The sequence below is a fragment of the Phycodurus eques genome, chromosome 21, assembly GCF_024500275.1.
Source record: "Phycodurus eques isolate BA_2022a chromosome 21, UOR_Pequ_1.1, whole genome shotgun sequence".
In the NCBI taxonomy this organism is placed as follows: domain Eukaryota; kingdom Metazoa; phylum Chordata; class Actinopteri; order Syngnathiformes; family Syngnathidae; genus Phycodurus; species Phycodurus eques.
Window position 1 is genome coordinate 9,189,745 of NC_084545.1, and position 19,730 is coordinate 9,209,474.

The 19,730-nt window shown below is 41.4% G+C and overlaps 1 protein-coding gene across 2 annotated transcripts in view; it reads left to right on the forward strand.

Annotated features, from left to right (window-relative positions):
• The window catches only part of ahrra (aryl-hydrocarbon receptor repressor a), a 73,965-nt gene extending 57,458 nt beyond the window's left edge, over positions 1 to 16,507 (forward strand). For both annotated transcript variants that reach the window (XM_061666687.1, XM_061666688.1), the window contains 6 exons: positions 351 to 469; positions 6,614 to 6,703; positions 9,594 to 9,738; positions 9,946 to 10,079; positions 11,410 to 11,615; positions 13,249 to 16,507. In XM_061666687.1, the coding sequence (XP_061522671.1) occupies positions 351 to 469; positions 6,614 to 6,703; positions 9,594 to 9,738; positions 9,946 to 10,079; positions 11,410 to 11,615; positions 13,249 to 14,371 (1,817 nt within the window). In that variant the 3' untranslated portion in view covers positions 14,372 to 16,507. The remainder of the gene's footprint in view (positions 1 to 350; positions 470 to 6,613; positions 6,704 to 9,593; positions 9,739 to 9,945; positions 10,080 to 11,409; positions 11,616 to 13,248) is intronic.
• Positions 16,508 to 19,730: the final 3,223 nt, after the last annotated feature.

Below are 19,730 nucleotides of genomic sequence, written 5' to 3' on the forward strand. Positions count from 1 at the left end.
GTGGTTAAATCCTCTGAAGAATGTGTACGTGTCTAAACTAAACTGTATTGCGGTTGTATTTGCAGTGGTGTTAAATTTCACTGCAACATACTGAGCTCAGCTGCCTCTAATATTTTGGTTAACCCGGCTTCATAAGAAGTGCTCATTTTAAATACATAACTCAGCATTATTATTTTTACCATGGCTATATCACACGGCTATTTAATTGAATTAGGGTGATGACATGAGTGTACCTAATGAAGTGGCCTATGACTGTACGTCTGCATTACCTCCCCTTTGTTCGAAGTGCCTTTCTTGCAAAAAACACAACAACTCTTTTCTATATTCTCTTGTGGTCTTTATTCTTACAGCAAATCAAGACAAGCCGCCAAGGAAGCACATCAACGCTTCATCCTCCAACCTCGAACCCGGCAGGAAAGAGATTGCCCCAGTGGGCACGGGGGTCAACGAAAGCGGCCTGCTCTTGGAGGTAATTATGTCACACTGAACGGGTCATCATGTCATAAATTGCACCAGATGAAGTCTTAAAAACAGTGGAACAGAACCACAACAACAAACACACTTAAACATATTAAAACCCCTTTTTTAAGCACCTGTTTTCACTCGCTCTAAAGAAATGGGAGAATATCGTAAAACACATCGTACCGTATCGTGTATTATTTTGAGGGGGGGGGAGAAGACTCGTTCGCACAGTTCTCACGTGCTTGCTTCAAACTGTTTATTTGTCACTTACTGTAAAACAAAATTTTTAATAACAGTGTTTATATGTAAAAATATATATATATATATATCATAAGGTGAATGTTCATAAGTAGCATTAAAATGCTGGGATATACAGTATAGTGGGGGAAACTGTACTGTAATGATGATGAGCCAGGTTCAGTTCACAAAGCTTATTCTTCTTTCCTTCCTGCTACACTTCACACTGGCATACACAAGATCTGCATGTGAGCAGGTGAGTCGATTGAAGGAAGACGCGAGGGAACGTCACTTAAGTGCGTGTGTACGTGTGTGACCTGCGGCCTTTGCCCTGACCTCTTTTGCCTGGCTGCTGCCTTGCGTGACACACTGTATGGATGAGCCGGTAGTGTCAGAGCTGATGAAGGAGGTGGGGACTCTCGTACATTTTGCCGGCTTGAGCAGCCTACGAGGTGCGCGCGCGCGTGTGTGTGTATGAAAGCATTGGTCTGAATGTGTGTGTGTGTGTGAAAGTGAGCGAAAGACGAGCGAAAGGACAACAGCCAGCCTGTCAACAGTAATCAGCCCAAAACCCAAGATGTGTTTTTGTCACTAGACCTTCCAAATCAGAATAATGCATACATTCACGTAGCTCATCATTAATTAAAATCAGCACGCACGGTTCCATATGTCTACAGTACACACGCGATGAGGACTATTTTGGAACATGAAGCCGCGTCGATAAATCAGATCACTGTTTCACGTGCGATAGCTTAATGATGACACCGATCACACAGCCCAACAACTATGTGCGCTCGCACACACAAACACACACACAAACACACACGCAGAGGCGAGCTGAGCCACTGATGCTTCTGTTAACGTGTTAGGTTGTCTCAATAGGATGGCGAACAAAAGATTAGATTGACCACGGTGATGCACCGCCTCCCGTTGCGTGACTCAACCTGCACGAGGGCCTCAGCGCAAACTGTGCATTAGTTGTTACGCTGATGGGATCCCAAGTGGGACAAGAGATCGTGCCGTGCGTGTGTCACTATTCATGTTCATGTTTTATTTTATTCCAAGGTATTGTGTGACAGGTCCAAAAATATATGATCAGTGGCACTTTTTCTTATTTCGCCTTTGCACACCACCACAGTGGATTTCAACCCAAAAACAATTGATGTGATTAAACCTTCAGATCTATGTTTAAATGATTTCCAATAATAGGGCATATCATTTAGCAGAGATGGGTCATATACTGCGCACGTATAAGTCATAGGTAAGTAACAGGTCTTAACCTTTAAGTTTCAAGCAAGTCCCAAGTTACTGTGGCAAAAATCAAGCAAGTCGAGTCCCCACTAAATTTCAAGCAAGTCAAGTATACAGTCTTGCTCAGTCACGTTTTCTCATTGATCATAACACAAAACATATCAAAGTTAAAAGTTAAATTAACAACTGAGCATGAAATCAAATATATATATATATATATATATGCAGTACACTGACATATCCTGTGTGTGTAACGTGTATATGCTGTGTACATTTCTATAAATGCATGCTGAAACATTACTTTGTTAGTTGGTAAGTAATTTGTTTCAAGTGGAACTCAAGTCGAATGCCGTAAGTTTTTGTCAAGCAAAGTCCCAAGTCCTACAATTGGTGATTTTGAACCTCTTTACTGCTGTTTGTGGGTCTTACTGCTTCTATTGAGATCAGACCCCCCGCAACAACTTAAACTAGTTTGCACACTTACTAGCCAAACCTTTCAATACACATACACAGCTTTTTGAAATGCAATACAAGGTCTACACCAAGACCTTTACAAAGATGATAAAGTTTTAGTTATCTGAGAGGTTTTATTTTTTTCATTTTAACCAATGAGTGCAATAACTACCACTTCTTACATAGAGTATGCATAATAAATAGAGTATGTTAATGTTTGGTACAGTGGTTGTAGTTTGCAATACAGTAGAACCGTTCTCCATCATGCTGAGAAGTACTTCCAATATTCTGCCCATCACATGTAGCTAAACATGACCAAAATATTAGAAATACATATCAGAATGTATACATGTGCGGGTGTACCTAATAAAGTGTCTTGAAAGTAGACTCAACCGTGGCTTGATGAGAGGGATAGGATAATTGCTATCAAAACATGGCTTAAAAATGACTGTGAACACTTAGCACTAATTGCACTGTGTGTAGGCTCCAGTATTTTTCATTTGAATTATACTGGCGTCCCATGTCAAACTGCACTACGGACGTGATGAATGTGTGTGTTCCCGCTGGCACAAGGTCTCTATTTTCATCCTGAACCCACCCACGCTGTCTTCATCTGGCTAAATCAAATGGAATGAGGCAACGTTGCCTCTCCTCGTTGGCCTCTCTCGCCTCCAAATCCAGCAGAGAGCCAACATCCAATTTTGGGCTCTGCGTGCGAAGGCCCTCTCAAGATTTTCGAGTCAAGGCTTTTAGTCTCCCGAGGGCGGTTATGGGAGCCGGAGGCACCGCAAGTTGCAGATATGTTGCAGACGAGCCAAGTAGCAGGTGTCTGTTTCCGTTGCTTACGTGCCTCATTTTGCAATGTGAAGAGAAAAACAGCCACTAATACAGCAGCCACTATTAATATGGAATACAAATATGTAATTGTAAAAACCCATTTCCAAGATAAATTATGTGTTTTCCAATAAGTTTTCTTTGTTCCAGGGGGAGGAACAATAAAAAAAAAAAAAGTTTTGTGCCACATTCTCCAATTTAACTTTAGAAATAATTAAAAATGATTTACAGCACATGATTATTATATATTGTCAGTTTCTGTGTTTAGCAAGCTTTCCGATGATACCAACATTTTGAAAATAAGGTAAAGATCAAGAAAGTTTGGGAGCAATTTATAAGGAAATGGGGGCGCGGTTTATGCAGATTGCAGGCACGACCTCGTCATTTCGAATGAGCTTGGATCATGAACATTCGCACGGTAGTGCGAAGAAAATTGGTCGGTACGCAAATGTCCTAAATCTGACGGTAATTTTGTGGATACGCTCAATCTGTGTACGAACAATCTTCTCAGTGAAACCTGACTGAGTTGGAGACGTGTTGTTCTTAAGTAAAGGTACAGATACTTGGGTCAAACATTTTGTGGTTCTGATTCGGTAAAATAAAGAAATACATTTGTTTTTCTCCCCAAGATCTCAACCACAGTTGACTTTATCTTTCACCGCAGTATTTACATCCGTTTTACATCGTGTTGTCATCCACGTAAGTTGAAAAAAGTAAGGAGAAGAAATATCTGTTTTCAAAGGGAGTAAAAGTCAATGTTATCTGAAAAATAAGAAATACAGTAACAAAGTATTTAGACTTCATTGCTTCCTATGAATGGAAAAAGAAAAACATTTGTGATAAAAGATCAATGTAAACGAATAAGAGGAAATGTAAAGGCAGCGTTCAGTTGAAACGAGTGAATACAACTTCTTTTCGCTTCCTCAAAGTGATGTTATAAGATATGTCGCCCATTTCTTGACGGCGACAGTGACAACAGGCGCTAATGAATACTTAAAAATGTGTGTTTTTAATAAGTTGCAATGTGTTTAAAGCAGTGATTCCCAACCAGTGTGCCGTGAGCGCTCTTCAGGTGTGCCGTGGGAAATTATCAAATTTTACTTCATTGCTCCAAAACATTATTTATTTCCAAGAAATAATGTATCTTTATTCATCCATTTGTGCCAGTTTGGCATAGTGACAGACAGAACAAAGAAATGTTCTTCTATTAGATGGCAGGAAATATATACAGTAATTAATGTATCCACCTTTTGTGACATTCTTGCTTGTTGGTGTGCCGTGAGATTTTTCAATTGTAAAATATGCACCTTGGCGCCATAAGGGTTGGAAATCACTGGTTTAAAGCATGTTAGAGTAATAAAACTAAATATAAAAGTTCTTTCTATAGTACAGATCTGTGACTAGGGATGGGCGTGCTAATATAATCATTAAATGATCGCTGAGAGTGAACACATGTTGCAAGCATGTGGTCGTGTGAAAGAAGCTGCTTGCTGAGGCAATCGCATCGTTGGCAGCGAGACGGAGAAGAGAGGGTGACATGCAATAGTGAGTTCATACACACACCAGGGAAGACCTGCGTAGTCTCGCAGTAAAATAGAGGCGACAGACTCTGGCAGCAGCAGTCACGCAACTGAAGTAGCCTTGCCGTTGTCACGCTATCACAGCTGTACACACACACACACACACACACACACACACGCACGAAAACACACTCAGTGACAAATCTCCTTCCTGTGCTTTCTTCTTTCTCTTTTGCTTGTTTTCCTCAGCTCTTGCCTTACTGCCCATCTGGCTACTCATTGACTGAAGCTCTCCTTTTTGTAAATTATGTTTTAATCAACACTCTATGATTGATGATCATGTTTGCAAAGCACTTTTACGACCACAAAGTGTGCCGGTAGTTTGTTTACCACTATGAATAACAACATGTTTGGCAGTCTTTGAGCATTTAAATCGGGTTAACTAATTACATCACTTTTTTATGGAGGGCTAATTAGTCTATATGGTTTACAGTGCTAGGAAAATCACACACACACACAAAATGTTTTTAAAAATATATATTTTCCACACAATTTGTAGGATACAATATAATAATAATAATCATTGTATTCTTTGATTGTATTCTTCCAAATAAAAAATTGGAAGAATACAATTAAACACAGTGATTCCAAGAGGGCCTTCACATTGTGTGGAGCCTGGGCCCTAAAAGTAACATTAACAACAACAACAACAACAAAATGGAGTACATTGTTTTTAAAACTAACCATTTATTTTATAATTGTACTGTTCGGGTAATAAACCACCTTAAGATTGAAATTGTCCAGCCCAACTATCAACAGTGCACTTTTTATGAGACATTTTATTTGGCATGTGCTTTATTTGACACAAACTGTTTTATACATACTCAGCCACCTGACAACATATATTTAAAAATAATCTCGCTGAATAAATACTTTACAATTAAATAAAGAAAGTTAGCTGTTGTTTTAATACTTATTTCATTTTAGAGTTGTTCTAAATACAGTTACAGGGTTGAAAATTAATGCTAACGCTATATTTTGCTGTTAGCTGTGTTAGCGGCTATGCTAACTGGTAAAGAACAAATTGAGCAATGTAATAAAAAGAAAAACTTTGATTTTGTTTTGTCTTTATTTAAACATAGAAAAAAATACAACAACCAATTAGCTTGATATCATTTCTGCTGAGTCATGAAGCTCAATTTTTCTCTTTTCCTCACAATGTCTTAAAAGGTTTTTTAACAGGGTTGTGTGTATGTTTAGAGAAACAACCTCAGAGTGTAATTACTGCTATTTAAAATATCAATGTAATAAAACTAAATGATCCAATAATTACAAATCAAACAACTAAATCATGCAATAAAAATCCAATTGTATGTATTTTATCTGTTATATTTGATATGTAAGTTGGTCATACAAAGGGAAGGACGAGGGGTGGGGGGGGGGGGGGGGGGGTCCTCAAGAGCTATTTCATATTGAAATTAATATTTAGGATTCACTTTTACATGTACCTTTTACAAAGGTACATTTTGTCTCAGGACAACTCTAATTTACAAAACAAGTACATGTTTCTGTATTTTGTGTATGGATTATTTTTTAGAAAGTTTTTTGCGGGTCTATACAAAATTTCCTCCAGTTCTGGAACGAGCTTTTTGTCTTAGTCTCTTGTATGATCTCTCAATGTGTAGCTATTGGTCATTTTTTTTTCTTTTTTTTTAAAATCACTTTTGCAGTTGTTTGCAAAGAACAATATAATATGGACACTGTGTTACTATAGGCAAATACTGTACTGCTGAATCGTAATGCACTGTGCATGTGATTGTGTGTGTGCGTGTGTGTGTGTGTGTGTGTTTGTGTAGTCCCTGACAGGATTTGCCTTGGTGGTGAGCAGCGACGGGATGGTCTTTTATGCCTCTTCAACCATTGTGGACTATCTGGGATTCCATCAGGTGGGTTGAACTTTTCTACTGTTGTAGGGAACCGTAAAGTACACAGTCGGCGGAGCCACGTTCATCCAACCTAGTCTCGTCTGACTCAACAAGTGTCAGACAGAGGTCAGCTCCTTGGCCTGACTCGGCAAGTTCAACCTTCCCCCTTTTCTTTAGTCTCTCCTTTCCACGCATCCCTTTTTGCTCTTTTTCGTCTTTTACGTAATTGAGCCAGCATAAATACTGATAACGATCTCGAGGGCAGAGTGAACCCACCAAGTCTTGGCTCAGAGGCCACAGAAAGGTGAAGACCTCAGTTTCACCCTCAAAGCGTGTGTGTCTAGCGTGTGTGTCTTTGTGTGCGCGTCTGTGTGTGTCTATGTCGGTGTGTTGATAAGTCACAAATGGTTTCGCTTCCTTCCTCTCCAGTGGCCATATCCATTAATTATGGATGATATCAACATGGCCTCGCCTGCCCCGCAATGCTAAAATCCCGTCTCTCTTTATAACCACAAATAAAGTGCTTTTCACTGTTTTAAATCCCCCGTTTTGCTCCCATGTATACGCACGCACGCGCCCACACACGGACACAGCACAGCAGATTGACAATCTGCAATAGAAATTCTTCTTCAACAGTGCGTCCACATGGATTACAAGAAGACAAAGACAATAATCCAGTGCCATGGAATTGGCATAAAAACCAGATCAGTTGTAAAATAAATGATTATTCTGCGTGTGTGTGCGTGAAAGAGAGACGTGGGGCAGTGGCAGCCAACTGCTTCTGTCAGCGGTGGCCAACACGGCGCTTGGGCTCAACTCTCAGACATTAAACGTTTCATTCCGATTTAGGAGATTTACTTTTTCTTTGACTAGATGTGTGTGCTCTTACAAGCTTAAGCCACCAGGTAACAGTAAAATTGGCCTTAAATGTAGCTAGCTTGATTCCAAAAAAAACAAAAAAAAAAACAAGCAGTATGCTTGTCAGTCTGGCCAAGAGATCGGTAAATCAACATTCAATTAGTATTGAACACAAAAAGAAGCAGCACATGTAACATAAATCATAGGTACAACTATTTGCAACATATGAGAGTTGTTTGGCTCTTTGTGATTGGGCTTTGCTCAGCCCTACCTATTAATGATTTCCAAAAACTTAAGAACATCCTGATTAGTATTTGGGCAGCATGATGACCTAGTGGTTAGCATGTCTGCCTCACAGTTCTGAAAGTCAAGATTTGAATCTTCGCTCCGGTTACTACATCTTCCTCACACATTTAAAAAAAACATTGAAAAAAATGCATACAAATTCAAACTGTACACTGTTCAGAGGAGTGGATATAAGTCTGAATAGTTGTTTGTATGTATGTGCCCAATTAACTGGCGACCCATACAGGCTGTACCCAGCCTCTCGCCTAAGGTCAGTTGAGATCCAGCACACCCACGACCCTAATGAGAACAAGCAGTAAAGAGAATGGATGGATGGATGATTAGTACTCAGAAACATTTTATAATTCCATCCCCGCATACAGATCACTTTTGTGTGGTGAGCTTGTATGATCATCAGAGGCAGGAAATCACTGTTTATGGTTTACAAAATATCAACATGACAACTCAAATCTAGTTGTCAGTGTTCTCTAATGTGTCCATGAAGCCCCAAAACAGGTCCCCCCATTGGGAGATCTACTGTCTGTGTGGTTGACAGCGAACAGTCTATTCCTTGCAACAAACCCAATGAGTCTTTTCAAGTGCCCACAGACGATCGTGTCAACAAAAACATTCCCACAGCCTCCCTGACAACAAATTTCTTTTGTGTCTTCAAGTCCCATAGTTTGCCTTGACAACATGTCATGTAATCCGGTGCCCACAATTGTAGTCAGAGGGTGCACTTATCCCTAATATACCACAGGGAAGAAACAGACATAGTAGCACCACAAGAGAGGAAAAGGAAACCTCCAACGGCCTTTGATCATATATGTCACAGCCGCAGTTATCCTTTGAAGGGCTGTGAAATTATCACTTCTTCCTCCTTTTCTTCCCTCTTTCTTTTCCTCACTCTGTTTTTTTTTTGAACATAAACAAAAGTCACTCGAGCCATCTGTTGTCTACCGGACTGCCGGTAGGGCACCAAACCGCAGGATGAGGCGCGCGCTGAGGACGCTGGGAACAGACTGTATTTTCAGAGGCAGACGATCAAAAGCCCTCGCGTGCCACCAGTGTGGAAATTATGGAGGGAGAGTGCAGGGAGGAGGCAGAGAGGGAAGAAGAGAAGGTTGAACATGCTAGTGAGGAATCTGTCAGGGAATGACAGAAAGCAAAGCAATTGCTGGGAAAAAAAAGAAAGAAAGATGACGAGAGCGGGCTGGAGTTTGAGTCACTGCGCATGTGTGCGTGTGCGTGTGCGTGCGTGCGTGCGTGCGCATGGGGAGGGTAAGCTGGACCGGACTGCTGTTCGGGAGCTGGTGTCACGCGATGTTTGACAAACACAGCTGCCCTCACTGGCCCTGCAACTGCCCACAACTCTTACTGTATTTGTAAAAAGCTGCAGAATTCTCTGACTTGCATCGACTTTGTTTGCACTGTGTGAATGTGTGTGTCTGTGCATGTAAAGTGCTCTGGGCGTCATGAGATGAGTAACCTCGGCGACAATGACCATAATCCTCCCACCAAAAGCAGCTATTGTCCGCATAAAGACTATTTCATCACCAGTAGTAAACAAAGCGTTAGGCCACATTATCTTCAAGGCGGAGCGATTGAGAAAACAGAGTAAATGGCTTGAATGACGATTTTTTACCCTTCTTCTCTGCCGTAGTTTGAATGTGTGAAATGTCAGACAAAAAGAAGATGCTACATGTCACAGGATTTTGGAAGTTAAGAATAATACACTGACGTTGCATTCGTGGCTTCTTCCGTCTAGACTGATGTGATGCACCAGAATGTGTTCGATTACATCCACATAGATGACCGCCAGGAGTTCAGAAGCCAGCTACACTGGGCCATGTGCCCTCCACAGCACCAGGGGCCATCAGCACATCAGGACGCCCAGCTCACTGCAGGGACTGGTGGGTAATTTATTGCAGGAGGAATCCTCAGGAGATTAAAGAGACAGTGGCTGAAATCTGCCTACACTCAAAATTTTAATTCCACGTCAGCCATCACTTCAATAATGCACAGGAATTCATATCCATTTCTGACATATTCAATGGTCTCATTTTTGTATCTTTGCATTACAAAGGAAATCATTGAACACTCTGGTTTTGCATTTTAAGGTGACGAGTTTGTGGTGAGCAGTCTGTTCCACTCTCCAGAGGCGGGGGGCATTCCTCCTGAGCTCTCCTGCTTTCTCAACAGATGTTTCATAGCGAGGGTCCGATGTCTCTTGGACAGCACATCTGGATTCTTGGTGAGTGACACGAAGCAACACGCCTGCTAAACTGAACGGTAACTTGCAAACCAAGTCATAAAAATTCTCTTGGAGCAGATTCAGGTCAATAAAATTAATATGATGCATGTGCAGCAGAAAGTGTTCTTTTACCATCTTGTTTGCTGTAATCTAAAACTGCAGTGCTAAGCATTTAAAGAGAATTGGGTGGACACAGTGATGGCTCTTAAAGACTGGTTCGTATCTTACAGCCTTGAAATGGAGATGCAGTGGAAAAGTGCCGGAGGTCTGTAGACAGGCCAAGCAGAATATGCCTTTAGACCACTTTAATCAGGGTCAACAGAGTTTACTAAGTCCATTCTGGTTGACATTGGCACACAACAGAAACTCTATATGGCAATTTTCTGTACTGGAAGCATTTGTAGACCAATAGTGAGCGGCTGTTTATGAATGTTTTCCTCATCAGTCCAAATGATTGCAGTAAAGACACAAAAGAGTCATGCATGATTAATCCTCAAAAGACTTGAAAATGAATTGTATTCCCAACAGTGGTTGACTATAGCCACTGTAGTGGTGTTGCTTTGTGGATGGTCTATCCAGTCTGACTGGTTGACTGATCCACCATGTTGACACTGACTGGAACATGTCAAAATGCGTTCCAGAAAACTCGAAAGTTGGAAATTCCTAACCTCCTGTTTGGGGGGGAGGATTGGAACGTAGCTCAAAGTTAGAGTTCCTACTCCCCAAGTTTGGGCGATGCCAACTTTACTAAGATGAAGAAATCTCACAAGCCCATCTATCCCCTAAGACATAAGGAACATACAGTATGTATGGGACCATATCTGGATTTTTACCAACATTTAATGGGTTCTTCCCATTTTTCCTTGGGTTGGCCTACATTCCTGGAGACTTCAACAAATATACTTTTTGAATAATCCTGCTAACTTGCCACCAAACAAACCAATCAACAAACAAAGACTCAAAACACTACACTTCTACCTTTAGACTTTGCCTACATTATGCGAGCTGGATCCAGTTTGAAGAGGAGCATTCCTTTATTAGCAAAAAAATAAATAAAATAAAAACACCTGAAAGGTCCGTACTGCCATTGATTTGAACCTGGAAAGTAGTCATCCCAATTTGCATTTTATTTTGAACCCCCAACCTTCACAAGAAACTTTCTCGTGCCTTGTTGCCTAGCTGTTACAGACTGAGACACTGCTGCCCTCATAATGATGACCAATCCAATCCCCCCAAAAAAAGAGCATAATCACAGACCTGCCTAAAAGTATCGCTTTTTGACGCTCTCTGATGTTCCTACCACTAAATCCTTCCTGTCTCCTGTCCCCAGACAATGCAGTTTCAGGGTCGGCTGAAGTTTCTCCAAGGACAGAAAAAGAAGTCTGCCTCCGGGGCTCCGCTTCCTCCCCAGCTGGCTCTCTTCTGCATAGCTGTACCCCTTTTACTGCCCTCCATTACCGAGATGAAAATGAAGAACATGTTAATGCGAGGAAAGAACAAGAGCGGAGGAGGGATTAACTCGGCACTGGAGCATGGGTAAGAGTTGCCCAAGTGTACATTTGTACTGTATATTCAAAGGGCTTTGCACTTTTTTTTTTTTTTTTTTTTTTAACGTGTGTAATGATTCTTTTGATGGGGGTGCTATAATTAAAGGTCATGCTTTCAACGCCAGCTTGATGTCATTGCTCCAATTTTGCAAATCGTGAGTTTGGATATATTCTGGCTACTTGCTTCGACCTCTGCAAAACGACACCATTTGCGACATTTGCCCAAGATAAAGGTCAACGTGTCATTGTTACATCATCATGTTAATGCCTGAAGTTCTGAGTCCACCACATTCTATGCTCAGATTTGCTCCGTACAAGACATGCTTGGTAATAAATGCAAATGACTTAATAATATTCATGATCCAATCCATATTCACAGTCCCATCGTGAGATTGTCGTTAGCATGTCTAGCTCACAGTCAAGAGATGCATGTTTTTGTATTGGTACTCCAATTTCCTGGGTTTTATATTAGGACTCTAGTATCCTCCCAGATACCCCAAAATGGCTTCTTAGCTGAATTGTATGTGCCGTGTGATTAACTAGCTTCCAGCTCATGCCCAAAGTTAGATGAGATATGCTCACATCAACAATTAATTTCTCTGAAAAAAGTGACATTTTGGTGGTGTGCCATATTACTGTTTCTTTGAGGATGAAAGTGATCCACAATTTTGGAAAGAATTGACGCTACGTTTGATTAGCAACCAGTCTAGGCTGTCCCCCTTCGCAGCGACCCTGTTGGGGAAAAGGAGTGTAGAAAATGAACAGATGGATGATTTCAAATGGTGAAGTTTCCTCTTTAAAGGGACACACAAGTAAGTGGAGATCATAACATGAACTTCTCCATTCATCCATCCATCCATTTTCTGAGCCGCCAATCATCACAAGGATCGTGGGAATGCTGGAGCCTATCCCAGCTATCGTCGGGCAGGAGGCGGGGTACACCCTGAACTGGTTGCCAGCCAATGGCAGGGCACATACAAACACACAACCATCCGCACTCACATTCACACCTACGGGTAATATAGAGTCTCCAATTAACCTACCACGCATGTTTTTGGGATATGGGAGGAAACCGGAGCGCCCGGAGAAAACCCACGCAGGCACGGGGAGAACATGCAAACTCCACACAGGCGGGGCCGGGGATTGAACCCCGGTCCTCAGAACTGTGAGGCAGACGCACTAACCAGTCAAGACCGTGCCGCCCTTCTCCATTCAAAATGTGCCTATTACAGAATGGATGAAGATGCTGTTTGAGATTGTACGGTCTTAGACCATAAACATGCACGTCTGTGGTTGTGGATGTTTACTCTGTTTTCAATTTTCAGACATGAATCTTGGAAAAGATGAGTCATTTTTTGAATGACTCTTATGAATTTATGTGAACTAAAATCTCAATATTTATCCTTTGAGTCATTCATGACCTGGTTGAGAGTCACACCAAGTGACATTTTTGAAGGCCAAAAAAAGGTATTTGTATTATCTTTACGTACAAATTTTTCTTTTGGTACCAAGAATAGCAAAGTATACAAAGTAAAAAAAAAAAAATTTTAAAAAACAATCGGGGGAAAAGGTGTACTTTGGTGTTCTCCTTTCCTCAACTTACATGCTGTTCTGTCTCACAGAGAACGAGGCGAACACCTCCGAAGGCACTCCTTCAGTGGAGGAATGGGCGACGTAGCAGACCCTCTCCTCCTCTCCTGTCCAACCCCTGGGGTCGCTCAGAGGGGCCACCACACTCCCTGGACCCCACTCACCAAAGATAACCTCAAGTTCCGCCCTGACGGCTACTACAACCAGGAAGAGCCCCTCAATTTCTGCAAGTCGTCAATGTCTTCCCATAAGGGCCTCGGTCCCGGCTTGGGGAGCGGTTGGCCTCTGCGGCCAAACTCGGGGCCCCTCAGAACGGGCCAGGGCGTTGGCTACATCCCGACGAACCGCTCAAACAAGGCCGGCCAATACGGGAAGCCGTACCGCCTTTCCCCTAGCTGCCACAGCGGCAGGAACGGGGAGGTGTTCGTCTCCAAGCTCTACGGGAGCCTGCAGATTCCCGCAGACCCGGACGCCTACTGCGTGGATTTAGTGAAGAGTGAGAACGGCTACGGCGAATGCTACGACGGCCACCTGATGCCGCCCATCAAAGTAGAGCACGACTCTGACTCGGAGAACGGCTGCGATCCCTTCGGGCGGCCCTGGGTGCATCGGGATCCGGACGCTCTTGACCGTCGCTTTGGTAACGGGGTATACGAGCAGAACTCTGGCGTCCAGCTCAAATCTGAGACGGATTACTACGATCTGCAGTACTCGCCTTGTCAACGGGGCAAAGCGGGAATCAGTCCACCGTACAACAGTGGCAACTATCAGAACTATGCAGTGAACAACAGTGGACGTTTGTTAAAATACGACAAAGACATGGGCAATAACAATAACAACGACAACAGTCAGTTCAGCCCTCAGAGACTCTCTCACTCCCAATGCAGTAATCAATCGGTCAACCTCATCGACTCTCACGTGTACCAACAGGAGCCTCAAAAGCCATACATGCACCAGGACTTCAACAAGGACGGCACTTACGAGTTCAAAGGTCACGGGCTGATCCATTCCATCAAACGGGAGCCCATGGACTCCCCGCCGTGGTCCGAGGGCGGCCATGACATGAGCCAGCCCATGATGGTTGGTCCAAGGAACATTATGCCGTGTGTGAGCACAGGGCACCACAAATCCAGCCCTTACATTTATATGCCCTAGAAAAAAAAAAGTGAGTTGCCCGTCATTTACTGTCATTGACAACACACACACACAAAATGTAGTGTAGTTTCCCGCTGTCCTACACATTTACCAGCATAAAATGCAGGAGGTCAACATTCGTCCGTTTGATGAAGTGGTGACAAGCGAGGCTCAGGTTCTAGTGTTAGTGTTATGACAATCAAAAACAAGAGGTGGAATCACATTTATGAATAGTTGATTTTGTCCTTTGTAGACCCGAGCACTTTTGGATTGAGTGACAATGAGTCAAATAATGTCCAGCCACACCATTTATTTCATGTGTTGTGCACAACCTTTCGCTGTGATGTTGTGAAACAATTTGAACTCGGTACACAGCGATTCACCTCTGCCACTTGGTTGATTCATGGGAGATCAGTCTTCCGTTTTTATGTTTCAATGTGCTTGAAGATCTTTGTACCTTAGTGGTAGTTTTGCATGTTTCAGCACTTTAACTACAATTTGCCCACAAATGAACACTGGGATTGTTTCTATGCATTATAGCAGCAAAATACATCAGATTACAAAGACATGAAGTTAATACACATTGGATCATTTAAGAATAGGTCAAAAATATACCGTGGCGCCTAAAGGTCCAACACAATCACTTCTAAGATGCTGGTCAACTTGCTTAAATTTAGATCATCTTCCAATAGAAAAGAGCAGGACATGTAATTAACGAATTCCAGTGTCAGACTATAGCCATCATTACATTTTACATAATTCGCACAAGATGTCAGCATACCTCGCATGATGACGTGCTCTGCTGTTCGAGCATTTATTCGAATCCAGTTTAAGGTCCCTGTACTAGTACGCTCTTTGTCTTCACTAGTAAGACAATTCAGTGTAGTAACATCTTTGCACTACTAGTGCAACTTTTGGCCTACTGGTATACAATTCAACCTTATTAGTAAACTACAGAACTGCACTAGTAACACTGCTAGACCCAACTAGTAGGCATGTGTCAGGTGCACGATCAGCCTCCTGGACCCTACTAGTATCAGCAAAATATCCACTTGACTTTGAACAGATCATTTCTATTTGCATTATTGGAAAAAGTAGAAACCCTTTACAGAAACCTGACAGTATTATTGAGTATATGCAATTTGCAGTTAATTGACCAAAACATGTAAAACTGGTGATTCTGTTGCAGCTTTAAGTATTATTCACTACACTTTGTTAACAGACAAAACACTTTGTTTCTGTCTAATTGGCAGGATGGGAGTACATGAGGAAAACCACAAACACAAATGTGTAACATGTTAAAGGTGCCTATGTCTAAGTGGCACCATTTAAAAGGCATAAAACTCATGTAAGAGCATGGATTTAAAAGTTAGAATAAACACCATTAACACACAATGGCTGATGTGAGTGTCAAACAAGTTGACAAAGGGTTAAACAAGCACATTATCAATGGAAGGGTTATTTTTGTCAACTCGTTAGTTTAAACTGAAGGAGTCTTCTGTCAAAGTGCACAATAGCATCTTGAACTTAAATGATATTATTGTCGAATATTTTCATGTCACGTTATGTTGTACAGTTTAGTGTTCACTATAAGATCAGCATTTCTTTGCAGATATGACACTTTTTTTGTTTTGTTTTTTTTTGTTAACGTGGTTCAGTCAGAAAACAGACTTCACAATCTGTGTTTTTGCACAACTAAATGAAAAGCACCAAATTAATTCAATCTCACAGGCTGAGTTCTGTGATGCTACTGTGGTAGTTTCAAAAATTGCACTACTGTGAGTAGTTCAGTTGAAGTTTTTTTTTTTTTTTTTTTTTTAAATTAGTCAACACACAAGTGTACATTGTGTCATTGTATTGAATTTGTCTTTTGCTCAATGTGTGTGCTCATTTCAATAACTGTTTGATGATTCATATTTATTGTTAGGCAAAAGTGTATAATTTAAAAGCTGCAGTTTGAAGGCTTTTTTCCTTGTCTAAGGTAAATCCATGTGGCATTTTCTTGCTACCATTTTGATAACTGTAAAAAAAAAAAAAAACTGCCCTACTTGTGTCATTAAATAGGTAGCTGCAAAGTAGTGAACACAGTGTAAATATGCAGTGTCTTCCAATGTTTCTACGTGTTTTTGCAAATGAGACTTATCTATTAAAAGACTATTCTTTATGGCAGTTGTCTTGTTCTTTTAACCAACATATGGTTTGATTAGCTATGGTATAAATTTGTATTATTATTAAGATTATATATACTGTATTACATTACAAAATGTTTAACCAAACCATGTAATTTCTTCTAATGAACGCATGCTAGTTTAATGGTAACGTAATACAAAAGGCTAATAGAAAGTAGATGTTAGAGTAATTATAAACCTTCTAAACACTGCCACTGTTACACACATGGAGCAGCAACACAAACAAACAAAGCATACAACAATACAGGCACGTAGTCTCTCTGTGGGAAAAACAACATGGACCTCATAGTTGGTATGCATGTAGCCTTCTTTCGTGTCAAAGTTGATGATGTGTGTTAATTCAAGGAATGCTGAATAATTGTGGAATTACCGTAAACATATTCCTCAAGATTATGCTGCAAATATCTTTTTTTTTTTGTTATTATTTATGTTTCCAGTTATAAAGTAACATTTAATGTTGCAAATGTACAGTTTATATGCATGGGGCCTTTTTAGCTTTGAAAATTCCCCGGTTTTGCAACTGCTCACTCACATGACTCAAGTTTCAAATGATGACCTTGTGGCTATGCAGTTCTTCAAAGCGATAGATTAACGGAAACTAGACGCAACTACAAGCTTGGAAACGGTGGTCCACAATGAGCTTTGTGTGATTTTCCGCCGTAAAAGCTGTTTTGTCAGACCTGGACAGGTTTTCTTCCAAGAAAGGAGCCCCAAGACTTTTCTTCAAGGAAAAACTATTTTCCTTCAGTATCCATTTGTATTACTGACTTTGCTAAACTGTAGCAAGAAGAAAGATTAGTAATAGCATTAATATTAGTCGAGCGTGAGCCGCTTCATAAACGCCTATCGTTCGGTTTCATGTCTCATTCACCGAGTCCGTGCCTCTGCCAAACTCTAAAGACACAAGAATTTTGCTACGCTTAATATTGAACAGGTTTAATATTTACGATTGTTGGTCCGACTGTTTTTTTGAGCAGATTGGGAAGACAAAAATCATTCTGAACACATCCCAACCCACAGGATAATCGCTCAGGATAATCTGACGTCTGAGAATCGGGCCTACACTGACTTGGAATGGAGGTGGGGAAAATTAAAGGGAAAATCCGCGGGTAATTGACGCCCCCTCTAAAAGTTCATAATGGCCTATAGGTGCCACAAAATGGTGGCAAAGCACTACTTTCCTATTCGACAGGGCTATCGCCTGACTGAATGAAGCTCCTCCTCTCACTTCAAAGTAGTTCCTTTGCACCAAGATGCCACTATATGGTTTCAAAGCAATACGTTTATATGAGACAGAGTTTTGGTCTGAGCACAAATACGCCAAATAGCCATCTATTGTATTGCCAGCGAATAATGGAGGATAAGGTGTCCCCCCCCCCCCCCCCCCCCCCCCCAAAAAAAATCTGGGAATAAGTATATTCTCTTCGCAGGTTTCTTTAAGGCAAAAAGGAGCAAAGTAATCTAAATGTTGTTTTGTTCTATTTTCAAAGTTTTGTGCACATTTAAAAAAAAAAAAAAGATTCATCAATTGTACAACTTTAGGGAGGTTTTGTTTTGTGGTTGTGCTGTATATTTTTCAAACAACTGAGTATTCAAAATCCATCCATCCATTTTCCGAGCCGCGTCTCCTCACTAGGGCCGCGGGCGTGCTGGAGCCTATCCCAGCTGTCATCGGGCAGGAGGCGGGGTACATCCTGAACTGGTTGCCAGCCAATCGCAGGGCACATACAAACAAACAACCATTTGTACTCACAGTCACACCTATGGGCAATTTAGAGTCTCCAATTCATGCGTGTTTTTGGGATGTGGGAGTGCCCGGAGAAAACCCACGCAGGCACGGGGAGAACATGCAAACTCCACACAGGCGGGGCCGGGGATTGAACCCCGGTCCCCAGAATTATGAGGCTGACGCTCTAACCAGTTGTCCACCGTGCCGCCAGTATTCAAAATTTAAAATACAATGTTCATGTTACGACATTAAATGCATTCATAATCAGTTTTTCATGTAACGAGCATTAAACCCAGTGTTGCACGTCGATGCATAAATGGTAATTGTACTAATTCGATCATGTCTTTTTATGAAGGAAACTCTTTGGTTACAGCTTTGGTCTATTTAGTGGGTTTTGAAAATTTCAAAGTCTATGAAATGTGGTGTCATCCTTCAGGTTTGTGTCTCTATTAATAATAAATAGAGGCTGGAAGACAATACAGAGTATCTGTGGCTATGCACATGATAAATGTGCTGTAAAGTTGGCTTGACAGCTCCTTCTCCTTCAAATGATTAAGGAACCTTAACATCCGAATCTGACCCCCCTCTGAGACGAGCGCTTGAGCAAGGGGAGTGATGCCAACCGTGGCGGCGGGTGGGGGCGGGGCTTTGGGTAGGGCATGAAAACGCGCAGGGGACATCCATCCATCCATCCAGTTTCTGAACCGCTCATCAACAGGGCAAAAAGATGTGCGGTAATCAAACGCTGCTTCTTGGGGGTTGGGAATCCTATTTCGATATTTGAGAATATCATATAATTGTAGTAAACCAAATTTAAACATTTACTGCTGTATATTATTTTGCTTACCTCGGACTATCCAACTCCTGTATTCGATTTCGTACACCCATTCAGATCTTTAACAGTTATTTAGATTGAGATGTATTGTGCAGCACAGTGCCACCTTGACTTACAAGTTTAGTTTGTTAAGTTACGTACATGACTCAAAGCAAGTCAGAAAAATAAAAAATGCTGCTCCATGTCAAGGTGCGATTTGAGAGCATATCACATTCATGATCCTCAAGTAACCGCTTTAAAAATGGACAGTTTACAGATTGCTCTTGTTTAGGTGCTGAATGTGGAGATCTGCCCAGGGCAGGGGCAGATCTAGTCTTGCGGGACAAAGGGCTGTGGGCCACTCGAAAATCGTGAAAAATGTATTTGCCTTTAACAGAAAGCTGTGACAAAGATGTTTTTCCAAATAACTATAACATACAAACAATAATGCTTGATGGATTAGTTAAAGCGTTTAGTAAATGTAAGTTTTGTAAGAATTACAAAGTGGGTCTCGCATCCTTCCATTTGTCTGTAAATGGCTCTTAGAGGGACATGTTTCGAGACACGTGTACTAAAATGTAACTTACAGCTCACCCAAACAAAAAGTCTTTCAGAGTTTCCTTATAGGTAATACTGTAATGGTGGTCA